The sequence below is a fragment of the Protopterus annectens genome, chromosome 5.part0 (assembly GCF_019279795.1).
Source record: "Protopterus annectens isolate FY-2018-M chromosome 5.part0, PAN1.0, whole genome shotgun sequence".
Classification (NCBI taxonomy): domain Eukaryota; kingdom Metazoa; phylum Chordata; order Ceratodontiformes; family Protopteridae; genus Protopterus; species Protopterus annectens.
This window is the reverse complement of record NC_056735.1, coordinates 728,094,743-728,112,876: the sequence shown is the minus strand read 5'-3', so window position 1 is coordinate 728,112,876 and position 18,134 is coordinate 728,094,743. Positions and strand designations below refer to the sequence as shown.

Genomic DNA, 18,134 nt, shown 5'->3' with positions numbered 1-18,134 from the left:
CATATGTAAGTGACCCGTTGAAGCCTTTAATGCATACACTATACTCTCACCTGAAATGTACTTTTTGTATATATTGTAAATAATGGTACTACTCCTGAGTATCTTATTGTTCTACATAATTGTTTTTTGTACTTCATTGTTTCTCTTATCTTGTATGCCAGTTTTATTGTTATCTAAAGCATGTATGTACACTGTTATTTCTTTGGAGCTTTTCTCCCCAGCACTCCACTGAAAAAGAACACATGATGTCCAGTTGGACTTATCCTGGTAAAATAAATGTTAAATAAATAAAATAAATAAATATTCTTTGTTATTAATTAAACCAGACTAGTGTTATTTTTGTTTTTATATAATAACTGCATCTTAATATGCTATTTGTTGTTATATCCCCCATTTATGTTTTATGTTTGGATTCTTACTTTACAGACACAATGATCAAAGTAAATAAGGTGTCTGGATACTTTTTTAAATCAATACAGTACACATAAAGGTCATTCTACATTCTGTTCCATTTAAAATGCTACTTAGCATGTCAGAAATGGCCGTCAGGATTATCTGTTTGCAGTTACTCAACTGCAGGAGTTTGCTTAAGTTTGTCATTCTAAAATATATGCAACAAATGTTGACTTTTTTCAAGTTACAGCACAGAATCTGACCTTTCAGATTTTGATTCAAATTCAGTATTAAAGAAACAGAAAATAGCATACTTTGAATGCTGCTTGTGAAAAGTACTTAATATAAATGTCATGTCCTCTGTTTCATTCACATTGATTATTCTAGTAAATGCAAGTAAAGCATAAAGGACTACAAAAAAGTGATAAGCCTCTAAACTTTAAAAGGCACCTTAATGTAAATAAACCTAACTCTTCAAGTCACATTCAGATGACATCCTTTGCCACCTAGCATGATTTACTGAATAAGATACATGCATACACTAGGATTGTAAAAGACTGAACCTCTTGTTTTTGACTACAGGCTGCTGTTTTCTTGACAGGTAAGCACATACCTCTCCAATGATGTCAGTCTGTGAACAGGCATCACAATATTGCTGAGGTAAGCGGGTGTCACTAAGTGCACTGCAATTATTCTGCAGGTCCTGAAGAGACGATGTTATGCTACAGCTGTTTTGGAATCCATCAGTTAGCTTGGCTAAACTCTGAAAATGCAATAAAAAATAAAACTTGTAATTTTATGTACAAAAATCATGCAGTTTTTGTTTTAGCCTTAAGACTGCACACCAAGCTGTTACATTTAACTTAAAATTAATTACATTCATTAGCATAAACAGAGAATAACATCCCTCCACACTCATACAATGACATAAGCTCTTCTTGCAGCAACTTCTAACAGTCCTTTAGGACTCGGCAAAATGGTACTCCAACTGTGTAATTTCTCATCTACCACAATATGTCAGAGTAAATGCATTACACAGAGGTTTGTTTTCTATAAATTCACAGTTCTATCAGAACCAGCATGGGGACTCTTTGCTCCAGACCAGAAGTGTATCCCTCACTGGTAAGATCAGACCATAAACTAATCTCACTGGATATTCACATCCCGACCCCATCCCCTGCCCAGAAAACCACAGTGAAAAACTTCTCTAAAGCAAATTTCACACTCCTCAAAACCGAGGTGGAATCCTTCAAAGCCCCCGGGCCTGTGGAAAATACGGCCCAGACCGCAGAATCCTTTATAAATGCATTCTATGAACACCTTCAGGAATGCATGGATCATGCGATCCCAAATAAAACCAAGACCCAATCCTCCAAAGGCAGATGTCCTGTCTGGTGGACCCCAGCCATAAACAAACTATACAATAGAAGGAGGAAGCTACTACATGATAGAGCAAAATCCCAAAAGGGAAGGCATCACTGATCAGTATTAGCAAAAAACTACGGGCACACATAAAATTGTCTAAGGCCAGCTTCGAGAGAAAAATTACACAGGACACTAAGGATAATCACAAGGCTTTCTTTAGTTATGTTAGGAACCTGGGTGGTAATTCCCAGATATGCTCAGAATTAGTCCAAAATGACAAAAATACACGAACCCACAGACATTGCCAACATCCTAGCTGACAGGTTCAGCGCAAACTTCTCCCCTCCCCACCAAAGGGCAAATATCTATCCCAGCAGAGTGCTGCCCCCCTGACATCTCAGATGCTCAGGTAAGAGCCGCCTCTCCAAAGCAAAAAACACAGCATCAATGGGACCAGACAGTGTCCCGGCTCCATCCTACATGAACTCCAAGAAGAGCTAAACCCAAACATAAAACTACTGTTCAATGTCAGCCTTACTACAGGATATGTGCCCAAAGAGTGGCGTACAGCAACAGTGGTCCCTCTCCATAAAGGTGGTGCCTCAACGGATCCTGGAAACTATCGCCCCATAAGCCTGACTAGCTTGGTCTGCAAAGCTATGGAAAGGATCATCATGGACCTCATAAATAAAGATATTGGGGACCTACAAACACTGGATCCTACCCAGTTTGGCTTTGTTAAGGGCAGATCCTGCCTCTTAAACCTGGTTGATTTCTTTGAAACAGTCACCAAGGCCATTGACGAGGGAAGGTGGTCCACACAGCCTACCTGGACCTTGCAAAGCCTTGATACAATACCCCACTCGGGCATTATAGATAAGCTCACCAGCTTAAATATAAACCCCTATGTCACTAGATGGATTGCAAACTGGCTCAAGGACAGAACCCACATGGTTAGAATTGCTGGAGCCATGTCAGACTCCAAACCAGTTACAAGTGGTGTCCCACAAGGCTCAGTCCTGGGACCTCTCTTGTTCGGTATATATTTCTCAGAGGTACAGGCCAACACGGAAGGACTGTGGCTGACCAAGTTCGCAGATGACTGCAAACTGGGCGCCATAATCGACTCTCCAGCCGACACAAGCATCCTCCAAAAGGGCCTCATAGAAACAGACAACTGGTGCCAGAGCCATGGCCTCAAGCTAAATACCAAACAGTGTATAGTCATCCCCTTTGGCAAAAACAAAGTGCCCAAAAATTACCACATAGGTGGTAATCCATTAAGTACAGAAGTAATTAGGGACCTGGGGACCCAAGTTGATAGCAATCTCTCATTTGACAACCACTTGGCCAAAGTGGTTTGAAAAACATTTTATATAGCCCACCTAATCATGAAGGGATTCACATCTAGATCAGGGGAGGTCATCGTGCCTCTTTACTCATCCCTCATCAGGCCCATAATTGAGTACAATGCCCCTTTTGGGATGTACCTTACCAGACATCTGCAGCAACTGGAAAGACCCCAAAAGTACCTCACCAAGAGGATCAAAGGGCTCAAACAGATGCCATATGCTGCCCGTTAAAGAAACTCCAGCTCTACTCAGTGGCATACCACCTGTTCAGAGGCGATCTGTGCCTGACGTATAAAGCCATGTCCAACCCGGAATTAATGGACATACTGCACCTCAGAAAATCCAAATCCCATCGAGCTACGTGCTCAAGAGACTTGAACCTCACCACTGAAATAAATAGGACATGCTGGAGGGACAGATTCATAACCCAGAGGCTCCCTTCACTCTGGAATAAAATCCCAGTCCAGGTTAGGCAGAGTCCCTCATTGACTCTCTTCAAGAGGAATCTTGATGAGTGGATGGGAGATCGTAGGTTTACCCCAGGTATCACTTCTGTGTCACTGTTAGACAGAGGCACAGTATACTAACCTCGAAAAAGGGTATAGCAAAATAAATTTAAAATGGGTGGTGAAAGCCAAACACATTCTGGCTAGGCTTATAAATGCCCTAGGGCATATAGCCTAGTATGAACCTATGAACCTATGAACTGTTGGCAATCTGTTTTGTTTGAAATTAGCAACAATGAAGCTTCGAACGTTGCTTTATTGACAGCTAAATGTTGAAAACCCCAAATCCCGAACAAACGGAACAGAGATTTTTTTTGGCTGATCCATTAAAAAAAAAACTCGAATAGAAAATAAAGGGGGGGGGCTCCCCCCCCCCACTTAAATATACCAACTCCAAGATCGCACCACAGTGGAAGAAACGGCAAAGTCCTAAAAACAGCCCAGTGATTTTTTTCACTAGGAAAAAATCACCGTTCCGTTTGTTCGGAATTTAGCCTTTTCGACATTTAGCTGTCGACAAAGCGACGTTCGAAACACTGAGCATTCGCTTAAATAATAGGGACCCACAATGAATATAGATTAAATCTTATAATATACCACAGTAAACAGAATTATTTTTTAATTTACTTTAATTTATGGATGGGAAGCAATAAAATAATGGTAATACAGCAGCATGGCAAAAAAAAAAAAAAGAAAAAAGTACGGTTGAAGTTGGACAGAGATTAAGCATGCCATAGGAGTGACTTTGAGCAGATCTGCCAAGGCTAGGGCTGTATGAGTAGGAAATTCTACTCTGCCTGTGGCAAGAATTGCAGAAAGAAGTGGAGAGTGTGCAATGGAAGTTCATGTCTCCTACATTCACAAGTGTGCAGGCAGTGTACCCACAATGATGTTCATTCATAAGATCAACAAGCTGTAGCAGGTACATATAATATGACTACATAGCACAGTCCTTACAATGTTCAAATTATAAATGGGAAGGAAATGGATGGATAGGATATCCAGACAGGGGGAAGAACAAACAGAGGAGCACAGAGTATGACAAGGGAAGAGAACAGAAGAGTGAGGTGGGGTAGGAGAGAAAGTCTATATTTTTTTCTAGGACAGGCACCCATTTTATTTTCTGAAGCAAGGTAGAGGGGGAAGGTAGCAAGAGGAAGGTGTGATTAAGAAATAGGGTATAGGGATGGCAGCAGGGACAGAAAACATAACAACAAACACCACGCATTTCACAGTTTCCATTAACATTATTGAAGTAAATAAAGTGTCATAAAGGCACTATGACACTCCATATATTTGAAATATAATAAATACATAGCTAAAAATCTGAGTTTCGGTGAAATCCCTTCTAATAGAATGCATAATAGCAAACATAGCTCCATTCACAAAATGAGTAGTGAGGACTCCCCTAAAACATAGCCCTTATCCACAAACACATAACAATTAACTCCAGATCTAGCCAATAAAGAAATGGTATAATAGAATAAAATTTTTAACTCGTTCCAACATAAAAATAAAAACAACAACAAAAAACAAAAATATTAAATAGTAAATAAATAAAGCCAATGTAAATAACAATACCCATATAAATGTATATAATAAATAGCCAAAATGGTCATTTAGTAAAAGTGGAAATAAAGTAAAATTTATAAATGGTCAATAATTTATAAATTCTTACTAAGAATAATTGATAAGCCTAATTGATTGTGTCTGTTCCCCTGCTTTTTATCAATAACAGTGAATATAAATTTGGATTTATGTTTAATAGTATAGTGAAGGGCATTACTGATTTGAATGTTTAATAGTCACTACGATGCTCTCCTATTCACAGTTCTGAGTTGAGTGACGATGTTCTACATAAAGCCTGGCAATGGCATGTGGCTAAACCCATCACCAACAATTTGATAATTTTGCAAATAAACGACCCAACAATATCTTTACTAATATTAAAGTATAAAAATTGTTTAATTTATTTATAGTATTACCATAGGACAGTGACCACAAGGAAAGTAATTTCCTCATCTCCAGTGATAGTAAACAAGGAAAAGGTTGCACCCCACTACCAGTGATAGTAAGTTGTCTGTGTGTTGCCACCCCTGCCCCTCACAGGAAATAGAACATTGTTCAGTCAATATATAGCGAAGATGGTCAGAATAAGATGGTAGTTCCCAAGTATTATTCCAGCACATTTCTGATAAGTTGGTGATTTTCCCAAAGGTATTAATGAATCGTATGGTATCATCCATAGCACCAATCTATAGCACCAATCGTATCTATCATCTCGTATTGAGTCTGTCCACCCTTTGGTATCGAATATCCTTATATGGATGGCCTCTGTCATCTATCTCCTATTCAAAACAATATTGGCGTCTCATAATCTGCGGAGATGAATGTCCTATTTTTAATCACGTAAATATTGATGAATCTCGGAGATGAAGGAATACGTGTAATAATGAATATTGTGCTTTTGAAGTGAGTGAGGGTGTTGAACTGTGGATATTTCCTGTATTTTGTGTATTAAGAATTGTGTCCTCATTACGATATACCATTATATCCAAAAGTCCAATAGTTAACTTATGATAACTTACTGAGAATAATATACCCCAAATATTGCTGTTCACATATAATTCAAATTCCATCAAATAATCCATCGTGTTACAATGTTTCCAGTTTGACCTATTTGATCTAAATTTGTTTGACCACTCGGATTTACAGTAATTCTTCTAGGGGTACCATCTTTCTCGGACTAGACTACTTAACTATCATCCATCATTACATTTGTTTTACTTATATCTAATCATACATACTACTTTTGTATAATTGCCATTTCATACTATAGGTTCTATAGTGATAATTTAATTATAATATTACATTTGTATGTCTATTGGATTACTAATCAATGTATAATATAGAACTAATTAATTATAGTTTATATTACTTTTATTTGTATATATTGCTTAATAATTATATTGGTACATGTTTGCAAATAACCAAATTACTATATTTGTTAGTTCTACTGAATGTTGGCGATTTGTATTATTGTAATTTATCAGTATTAGTGATTAATATTTGTATTATTTGGTTCAAGTCACACTTTGATTGGAATTTTTTTATATTGATTCTGGCTACATGTTGATGTATTTTGTTACACTAGTTTGATGTTGTATTGTTTAATATTTACATATACAAAACGTTTATCAGTGTGACTAACCTAGGAGTTATCCATTCCATATATGTTTTGCTACATATGGTACAGATGGATTATACCTGATTGCACTGGGTTTATATTCGATGATATATTATACTGGGTAAATTATTTCTGAGACCTTCATCACTTATTTTTTTGAATCCTTGAATCTATTATATCCCTATATTGCAGGCCACTATTATATCCCCATATTAGCCCAAATGGATTCAATATGGACCTAAACAGGACACCAAATACCATGGGTTATGTGTGCTGATAGGAAGATATAGCCATTTTGGCTTAGGAAATTTTATCGAAGCAATAACCTAAGTTGTCCAACGTAAAACAAGGGTTGTGATTTGGGGTTCGTAGGTGGCATTCCGGCCTTTAGACAAGGGCCTAGGCCTATTTTCAACATTTGGTTGTTTGAGCCTATTTTTCATAATTTCATGGCCCGAGAAGACCTTAGCATTATTATCGTCCTCTTGTGATGCAGATCTGAGAGAAGGCTAACAGAGAATGGTGAAAATTTTATTAAGGGGGTTCAATGGTGTTGTGGTATTCTTTATTAGATTATTATGAAGGGTGGATCTCTTGGGAGGCACAAACAACATCTAGAAATGTGGGTGCCAAAAGTTTAGTTGAGCGGTTGTCCAAGGAGTTGTGTTGATTTGTGATAGGAACTGACGACCTATAAACTGAAAATGAAGAAGAAAGAACATGATTATGAACTCTAGGGATACACATGATTGAGAGAGAATGACCATTTCAAGGATTTGGGATCCGGGGGTGAATGGAGGATCTGGGGTGAATGGAGGAGATCTGAAAAGAAACAGGTCTGTTTTCTAACAACATGACAAAACAACATGACCTACATCATAGGGTGACATCAGGAGAGACAGTGAGGGACCGTACGGTGTCCATCAAAACTTAAAAAGAAAACCCAATCAGAGTTCCCTTTAGACATGTTGGAAATCCCGAGGAAGACAGAACATAAGAGCAGAAGAGAACACAGATTCCATGACAGGCATTGTCAGGTTAGTGTTGGCATTGTAGTTGAACCATTTGATAATGTCAGAAACCACACTTACTAACCATACTCATACAGAACAACATAAACAACTCAATTTGGAGTTGGGTTTTTTTCTAGCTTCTATTCTGACCATTCATGGTATCGAGTTGATGTGTTCGAATTTTGTAGAAAGTTTTTTTAAAAATTTTTTTAATGATACTCTTCAATCTACTCAAAGAATTATCTATTTTATTTTATTTTAAAAATCAACCTCCTTCAACCAAAAATGAACAAAATGATTCAACAACAACAAGCAGTAGAGACTTTACATTTCATTAATTCTGATACTAATATAGCTGTGATAACATCACTGAGACAAGAGCTCAAGCTCTCGGAATTTGAGACAAAATCAAAATTTTGTAATTATTCAAGCGGACAAAGGGGTGCAGTGGTTGTTTGAACACTATTATGTACAGGAAGGATTAAGATACTTTGTCAGATACCCTGTGCTATATGTTGGTGATGATAGATCCGACTCTAGGTAAAAAAGACATTGAGATCTATTATCAAGAGGTTGTACAAGAAGAAGGAATCATCTCAGAAGACTGCTCTCAACATCTTCAAGTTAATCCACAAACAAAACAATTCTGTTGTTTACCTAAAATCCACAAATCTATTACTACTCCCTGGGGAGACCTATTGTGTATGGATGAAAAATCGCAATCACCAACTTATCAGAAATATGCTGAATAATAATTGGAACTGTGCTGAATTGCGCCAGAACATACATCTTAAGTCATATATTCTATGAAATTGACTGAACAATGTTCTATTTCCTACAGGAGCCACAATACTTGTTTCCCACTATAAACACATCGGGATAGTGGGGTGGCAACACATGAACGCTTACTATCACTGGTGATGACTTTTTTTTGGACTTTTTCCCTTGTGGGTGGAAATCTTCCGGGAAAAATATAAATTAAAATTAAACAATTTTTCTAGACTACAATACTAGCAAGATATTTGACACTCTTTGCAAATTGTTCATTTGTTTACTGATTTATTTACCCATTTGCCACATGCCATTGAGGTGAAAGGTATGTAGGTCTCTCAGTCAGGTCGAATAGAATCAGAATAGGAGAATGATAAAAGTCAAAATCACAAAATCAGTAATGCCCTATATCAACATACTATTAAACATTCATCTGCCAAATTTATATTCACTGTTATTGATAAAGTACAGGGGAACAGACAAAATCAATTAGGCTGGCAAAGCATTCTTAGCAAGAAAGGAAAATATTGGATTATACATTTGGGAGCTTTATTTCCACCCGGACTAAATGACCATTTATAAATTACTATATACATTTATATGGTACTAAACATTACATTTTGGCTATATCAGTTTACTTATTTAGATTTAGTGTTATTTGTACACAGTTTGTGTTTTGCATAAAAGACAGACAAAGGCAAACAAGGAAGATGCTATACCAAAGGGTGGCCACAAAGCAGACACACAGACAGAGGAAGGAGAACCGGTGATGGACAGGATAAGACAACAAAATGAGGAAGGGACACATACACATGGGAAGGAAACACTATAATGGGGGATCAGCTGAGGTAAGGACTGACTGCCAAACTGCGCAGTGGTGCACCCAACTAAAAGTAAGTGACCTCATTGATCACCTACATGTCTGGGCCCAGCCACTAGCGGCCCAGTGGTCATGGCTTTGCAGTTGTCCAAGTCTGTAAATTGCACAAGGATGTACTACAGGGTTCCATTCAGTGTGTCCAGCCTCCTGTCCACCACAGTCTTCACTAGCCCTTCCAAATCCTGTTGAGTTACCCAGCAGGACCTCCTAGGGATGTTTCACAGTGGGCGTCTGACATAATCTATCAGAGAAAAGGACCTTTGTCACCCAGAAGGGAGGTTGGTTAGGAGACTGCTTTGGACCTAGCATATGACAGTGAGGAAGGTGCAGGGCACTATGGCCGCTGCTGCACCACACTCACCTCTATATTCTACTTTGAAGAGAATATAGATGCAAATGGAGAGAAACAAAATAACAAGGATCAAACAATAAAATGAAGAAGATGACAGAGTTAAAGTGAAAAAAGTAATGATCTCTTGACTGTGGTACCCTGATTTGTAATGGTAAAATGCGGTAAGCTGAGCAATCGTAGCACAAAAGCAATATATAAGGCTGAGGTACACCTATTAAGAACAATAAGGTGGGATATTAAAGGAAGTACCTTGTCACCACTGTACAGCCTTAAGATTGAAACCAGATCGTACACATATGCTCAACAGCCAGAGCACAGTGTATGGCTAATAATGCGCTGGTCTATGTGTGAGATTCAAAAATACTTAATTTACATTACTTCATTAGTATAATTACTGAGTGACTAGCTCAGTAAAGGTGTGTTAAAAGCAAGATTTTGCTACAGTATAGCAAGTACATATTTCAACAGAGAGTTCTGGAATTTTCTATGCAGTAAAAAAGGTGTTTTACAGCAGCTGTGGTAAGGGTACATGGGTTAAGGGCAGGTGGGTGTATATAGTGCATATATTTATGAGTGCATATATTTACCTTAATTAGGGAAATGGTTTACTCAACAACAATTTGCAGAAAGTGAGATACTCAATATGACACACAGCGGTTCTTGGTTTCCCTGTCTGGGGACAGTGGCAAATGTTGAAACCTGGTGGAGATCTGGATGTGGAGGCTGAACATCACATGTCTCTGCTGGGGATACAACATGTTGATATTACCTTAAGCCACTAGCAAGGTCTTGTGCTGTATCACTGTCAAGAGTTTTCTGATAGTAAACATCTCCATTCCTCTTTTACAGGTATATCAGGAATGCAAACATATTTAAAATTTCCTTCACTCTGTGAATAAACTGTTTCCTGTACTGCTGCTGAAGCACTGGGATGTAGGATTGCTGCATATAATCAGTTTTTCACATGGGTGCTTACCTGTCTGCCTTTACAAGTGCAATAATTGTAAGGTCAGCTCAGCATAAACCAGGCACAACCTGATAGCACAGTGCCACTGTCAGTAATGGTTACAGTGGAGGGAACTCTGCCACCCACATCTAGTGACACAGCTGTATTGTCTGTGGAACCTGTCCCCCACCTCTGCACTGGGTATGGAAGAGCATGACATGCCCGATAATCCAAAACAAGGTGCACCTTTATCACCTGCTCATGCACTGGCAATGGTCAGTGGTGACACCACAAAGTGTGATGACAACACTATGTAGTAGTGTGCCAATGGTTGTTGATGCCACTGACAACTGATAGTGGGGCAATAATGTGGGTAGGTGCGATAACATTAGCACCAAATTTGTTGCTAATATACTGGCTACATCCTTGGGATCAGACTGTGCAACATTATTATGGATGAGGTCAGTATATGGTTGGACACTATTCCTTAATTTTCTTTTTTTTTTAATTGTTTTTATTTGTTTTTAAAACAATATATAAACAAATCAATTATAAAACAAATAACTATTTACACAGGTCCACAGCCGATCAATACATCAAAGTTATAGAATACATATCAACAACAATTAATAATTTTTAAGCAAGCCTTTAAGTTTAAGCCAAGATTTATATGACTGTGCAATATTAGAAGTTCTAATCTGTGTAGTATGCAATTCACTACTGCAAACAATTTTTGCCATACTAATAAATTCAGCACTAGAGGGGGTAACTTTACTTTTCCAATTTTTAGCAATTTCTTTTCTGGCTATAGCAAGAACAGACCAAAGAGGCACTTGGATCTTTGGAATTATCTCAGGGATCAGAGCATTAAATAAAACTAAAGAATTAGAAATATTACATCTATCTGACCTTAGAGCTTGAATGACATTATTAATTTCTTTCCAAAAAAGGGAAGATGACTTCACATTCATACCCTTTCAATCTATCTTGCTGTTTTAAAAATAGCGACTCTCCACTAAAACTTAACTTTTTAGACAGGTAAAACTTAAGTTACCTACTTTCACATCTAACTCCTCTACTGTACACTGCAGTGTTTAGGATAAACCATTTTTTTTTCATCTTACCTTTAAGCATCCCTATGACTATCACTTGCTTTAAAACCTGTTGGAAAGCACTAGGAATTCTTAAACTGAAACAAGCACTTTACTGCTCTCGTTAATAAGGAGAAATTAATCGTAGGCACTAAACAGCCTATAATTGCAAAGTACCTTGCTAAAGTAAGGAAAAACAGCTCTTGTACTTTATGAAAAAAAAGCACCAAACCAGGCATGTCCAAGGGTCAGCTTCTGGTTATTTCTCCTGTCCACCTGGTGAATTTGGACATACTGGGGCAATGCAGCAATTGCCTCATGTACAAAGACAACCCTCTCCTCTTGCCACCCATCACTACAGCCTGCGAGAGATGCACTTACATAGCCAAACTGTAAGCAAAGCTCTCTCCACCCACGATTGTGCTAGACAGTCAAGAGGAGAAGGTTTACACCAGCACTACACCTCAAGCAACACATAGCCCTTCTAAACCCACACCACCAACACCCACACATAGCAGCACTAAACCCACATATGTGGAGGCCCTCAACAGTAACCTGCCCAAGCAACAAGGATCTCTAAAGCTGAAATGCAAACAAACACCAATCACAACCAAAGTGTCACATAGCTCACAACACCAGTGTGCCACCCAACAACAGCCCCTAAGGCAAGACAGCGTACCCAACACTTTAGTCATAGGTGACTCTATAGTCAGGCACACTGATGTCCCACTCACCAGGCTGAACAAGCAGAAAATTACAGTCAGATGCCTGTCGGGTGCCAGGATCTGCCACATAATGCATGCACTCAAGTCACTCCACAAGTACAAATATGACTCTGTCACTGTCCATGATGGAGTGAATGACTTGAGGCATACCTCCCTGGACTACATGAAAAGAGAGATGGAAGAGCTCTCGGATCATGTGGCCCAGGCAGGTATGACCCTAGCCCTGTGTAGCATCCTGCCTTTGCCCAGAATGATACCACAGTATAAGGACAAAATTATTGACTTCAACAATTGGCTAAGCTTCTGGTGTCATTTAAAGGAGATTCAGTATCTGTCTGCCTGGGAGGACATGCTCGACAGACCACAATGCCTTGCCAGAGGTGGTCTGCACCTGTCACCCCTAGGATTCAGGCTACTGGCTAAGGCTCTTGCCACCCCTATAGTGCCTTTTTTAGGCAAAGTTCAAAGGATAAAACAACCACCGTAACAGGTACAAGCATGCAATATCTGAAGGTAATTCTTCTCAATGCTAGAAGTCTAAACCTCAAAATACACTCTCTCGAGGCACTCCTAAAAATGCAGAACATTGATATCTGTGCAGTAACTGAGACCTGGTTTAAGGCTCCAGAGAGCACCCCTGCAATACCAGGCTACAACTCTAACTACATTTTTCAGCCACCAAACCAGGACCGAAACACTAAAGGTGGAGGAGTGTCCATATTCACCAAGGATATTCACAACACCAGGCTAGTTGCCCAACACAATGTGTCTGAAATTCTTCAGGTGCAACTAACACTAGGTAAGACTGCAATCCAAATTGTAGCTTGCTACAGATCCCCCACCATGTCCCAAGATTCTCACTACAGCTTTCTAAACATACTGGAAAATATTAAGATGCAACCAAACACCCTAATACTGGGTGATTTCAACTACCCTGCCATTAACTGGGAAAACTACTCGTGTACCAACACCTTTGCCCAACGATTCTTGGAATTAATAAATTCCAACGCCCTGGATCAACTAATCCTTAGTCCCACTAGGGGCTCCAATATCCTAGACCTGGTCATTACAAACATGGGAAATCGATGCTCCACACCTATGGTCACCCCCTCATTGGTCAGACCTGACCATTAGCTAATCACCCATGACATCCAAATCCCACTCCCACCCCCCAGTAAGGAACCTCCAAAAAAACTTTTCCAAAGCCATCTTCATGCTACTCAAGTCAGAAGTGACATACTTCATGACACCCATGCAGACGGGAACTGAAAGTTTGACTGCTGAATCCTAAGCTAAGGCACTGTTTGAGCAGATCCACTTGTGCATGAATCTTGCCATCCCTAATAGAACCAAGATGCTCTCTTCCAAAAAAAGGAAGCCAGTCTGGTGGTCCCCTGCCATAAACAAACTTTACAACTAAAGGAAGAAACTGTTGCAGAAAAGAGGAAAATCCCAGGATGCAAAAAACTCCCTTAGCAGCCTCAGTAAGAAGCTGAGATCCCTCATAAAATCCTCCAAAGCTAGTTACGAAAACAAAATTGCCAAAGATTCCAAAGACAACCACAAGGCATTCTATAGCTATGTCAAGAATCTAAATTGCAATGCTGAGATCTGCTCTGAGCTACAACAGAATGGCATTAAATATTACTGATCCCAAGGATATTGCCAATATCCTGGCAGATCGATTCAGTGCAAACCTCACCCCCCTCTCACCCCCTAAAGGGCCCATCTCAATACCGAAAGATTGCCAAATTCCGGTAATAATGGTCACACAGGTAAAAAGCACACTCTCCAAAGCTAAGAATACAGCACCCATGGGACCAGACGACATCCCAGGCTGTGTACTACATGAGCTACAAAATTAACTGGCACCTCACCTAAGTGGCATGTTAAATCAAAGCCTCACCTCAGGCTTTGTGCCCACTGAGTGGCGCACAGCTACAGTGATCCTACTCCACAAGAGGGGATCCACCTTGGATCCCGGGAACTACCGCCCCATCAGTCTGACAAGCCTGATCTGCAAGGCCATGGAATGTATTATCATGGAACTTATAAACAAAGACATTGGCAACCTTCAAACACTGGACCCCACGCAGTTTGGGTTCATGAAGGGCTGATATTGTCTCCTGAACCTGACAGACTTCTTCGAATCAGTCTCCAGAGCCATGGACAAGGGTAAGGTGGTCCACACAGCCTATCTGGATCTCACCAAGGCTTTTGACACCATCCCCCACTCTGGAATCATAGACAAACTTACTAAGCTGGGCATTAATCCCTATATCACTCGATGGATTGTCAACTGGCTTACTGACAGAACCCACACTGTAAAAGTAGCCAACTCCAAATCCAGCCCCAGGATAAGTGAAAAGTGGAGTACCTCAGGGTTCAGTCCTGGGACCGCTCTTGTTTGGCATCTACTTCTCTGAAGTGCAGGCCAACACTAAGGGACTGTGGCTAACAAAGTTTGCAGATGACTGCAAACTGGGAGCTATTACTGAATCCCCAAATGATGTGGATATTCTACAAAAGGGCTTTACAGAAACAGATGCTTGGTGAAAGAGCCATGGGCTGAAGCTCAATGCCAAGAAATGTATAGTTATCCCCTTTGGGAAAAAACATGTACCCGTGAATTACCACATATGTGGCAGTACACTAAACACCGAAAGTGTGATAAGGTGGACAGTGGCCTCACCTTCTATAACCACATCGCCACAACAGTCAGGAAATCCTTCAAAGTGGCACACCTCATCACTAAGGACTTTTCATCCTGAAAAAAAGAGGTCATTGTCCCACTGTACTCATCCCTCATTAGACCCATTATAGAATACAACGCCCCATTTGGTATGTACCTCTCAAGACATCTGCAACAACTGGAAAGGCCGCAGAAATACCTCACTAAAAGAATCACAGGCCTAAATCAGATGACCTATGCTGACCGTCTAAAAAAACTCCACCTATACTCCTTCGCATATCGTCTACTCAGAGACGATCTCTGCTTAACATACAAGGCCATGTCAAACCCAGAGCTGTTGGACATGCTACAGTTAAAGAAAACCCAATCCCTCAGAGAGACATGCTCCAGGGATCTAAACCTTGTCATCACAATGAACAAAACATGCTGGAGGGATAGGTTTCTGACCAGAGACTCTCCAGACTCTGGAATAGACTGCCCATACATGTCAAGCAGAGTGCCTCTTTGGCCCTCTTCAAAAGAAACCTTGATGACTGGATGGAAGATAGGAAATTCACCCTGGGGATCACATCAGTCGCCCTGCTAGACAGGGGTCCAGGAAAGTAAATACTGTGGGAAGAAATAGCCAGGGAATTGCTATGGCTAGGGCCGACTGCCTAGTACCAACCTATGAACCATATGAATACAATCAGCTATTATTTCAGAATCACATCTCCAGCATTTAATTCTACTTGATTTATACATAATTGTAATTTTGTTAGAAGTGACAAAAGCTTAGTGTAAGAATTTCCAAGTGAATTTTTTCCAATATAATGAAGATGTAGTTTTATTTGTAGATTTTAATATTATTTTCTTGCATTCCTCAAAGATGTCTTTGTTATTAATTTTTGAGGAATAATTCCAATAGGAATTGTCTGAATATGTGAAATCTAAGTGAAGAATTTTATACATTTGTGACAAATATGATTTATTTTTCATTGCATTACTATTGACATTTATTAAGAATTCCAATAACTTAGGAAACAATTTCTTATCTAGGTTTACTATCTTATTTATCTCTGTAGTCACAAAGTCTCTAAATATTTCTAAAATTAACCAATTCTCCGAATCTTGATTTTATTTGGAGCTTAAATTTTCAACAGTATATATATCAGTACCATTTAAGAATCAATGCCAATAAATTTACTTTGTTGTTTTAATACTAGCATTTTGTTGAAGTTATGAGTTTCTAAGCAGTTATTTGTATATGCAGTTGGACACATAGAAAATATTAAGTCTTTAATGCAATGGTTAGAATATGTGAACTTTTGGACAGAGGAAATTATGTTATTTAAATAGGGAATTTGAGAAGAGGGTGTAATTCCACTTACGCAAAAATCTTTTAATAATGAGATAAAACTACTAGGGACTATTTGTTTATGACTGGTTGTGATATATTTATTATTTACTAATAATATTTCTTGATGTATTTGTTTCCATTTTGAATAATAAGAAGAATTTATCCACAAGGCTATAACTTTTACAATCAGTGAAGTAGCATACAACTGAATATCAGGGAATCCTACTCCACCATTATCCCAAACTTTTCTGTGCCAATCAAAGGAAACTCTTGGTTTATTTTGATGCAAAAAAAAATATCTAAGTAGAATACTATTTATCTTTATAATTTTTTTGGTAGAGATACCACCAAGATTGTAAGACAAACAATATTTTAGGGAGAATTATCATCTTAATAAGCAATAATCGTTCTTCCATAGCAAAGAATTTGTTCCGATTTGTGAATAAACTTAAAATGTTATCAACAACCTGTTGAAAGTTTGTTGGTATCATTTCTTTAACATTAGACATAATGGTTATACCAAAGTACTTCATTTGATTGCTATTCCAATTGAAGTTAGAATATTTTTGTATGAGTTTTTATAATTAATAATGTACTTGTTTTATTATGATTAAATCTTAAATTCATGATTTCTTCAAAGTGACTCATATAACTAATTATATGTTCTAATTAATTTTCTATAGTTCCTATTGTTAGTAAAAAATCATCAATATAGATCTGAATCTTTAGTTAGAAATCTTACTTTGATACTATTAATGCTCTTATTGGATCTAATACTATTAGCAAAGGGTTCTTTACCTGATGTAAAAAGTAAGGGTGAAAATGGACAACCTTGTTTTCTGCCTTTTTGTAATTTAAAGACATTAAAATGTAAAGAACGTATTTTAACATAAGCACAAGAGTTACTGTACAACTTAGAAATTAATGCAATTAGCTCAATTGAGAAATTATACATTTTAAGTGTTTTAAACAGGTACGACTAATTAACTGAGTTATTTTTTATTTTTATTTGCATAGCCTATTAATGTATGTATTCTTATTATGTTATCTTGTACTTGTCTATTTAAAATAAACCCAGACTGATCACTGTTAATTAGTTTAGGCATAATGAGATTAATTCTGTTAGCTAAAATGGACATGAACATCTTATAGTCCACAATTAAAAGTGAAAAGGGTCTGTATGATGAACATTTTGTAGGATCCTTATCTTGTTTTAAAATAGGTTATATAAGGGAATATTTCCGTGATGGGGGACTTAGCAGTTATTTTTATTTCTCTATAGACCTTATCTAATATTTTAACTGCATCAACTGGTAGTATTTTACATAGTTCTGGAATAAGACCATCCAAGCCTGGCACCATATTATTTCTTAACTTTTTTATTTGATCTTTTATTTCCATTAAAGTGAATGGTCTATCAGTTTTTTTATTTGTTCACTTATTTTATTATTTATATTTTCCATTACAAATTTTCAACCACATCCTTATTATCTAGGTTATTTGTATTATTATTTACATTTTT

General features: G+C 38.2%; 1 protein-coding gene across 2 annotated transcripts in view; it reads right to left on the bottom strand.

Annotated features, from left to right (window-relative positions):
- The window catches only part of WWC3 (WWC family member 3), a 1,641,181-nt gene that overhangs the window by 670,899 nt on the left and 952,148 nt on the right, over nt 1–18,134 (bottom strand). For both annotated transcript variants that reach the window (XM_044072574.1, XM_044072573.1), the window contains exon 7: nt 1,007–1,156. In XM_044072574.1, the coding sequence (XP_043928509.1) occupies nt 1,007–1,156 (150 nt within the window). The remainder of the gene's footprint in view (nt 1–1,006; nt 1,157–18,134) is intronic.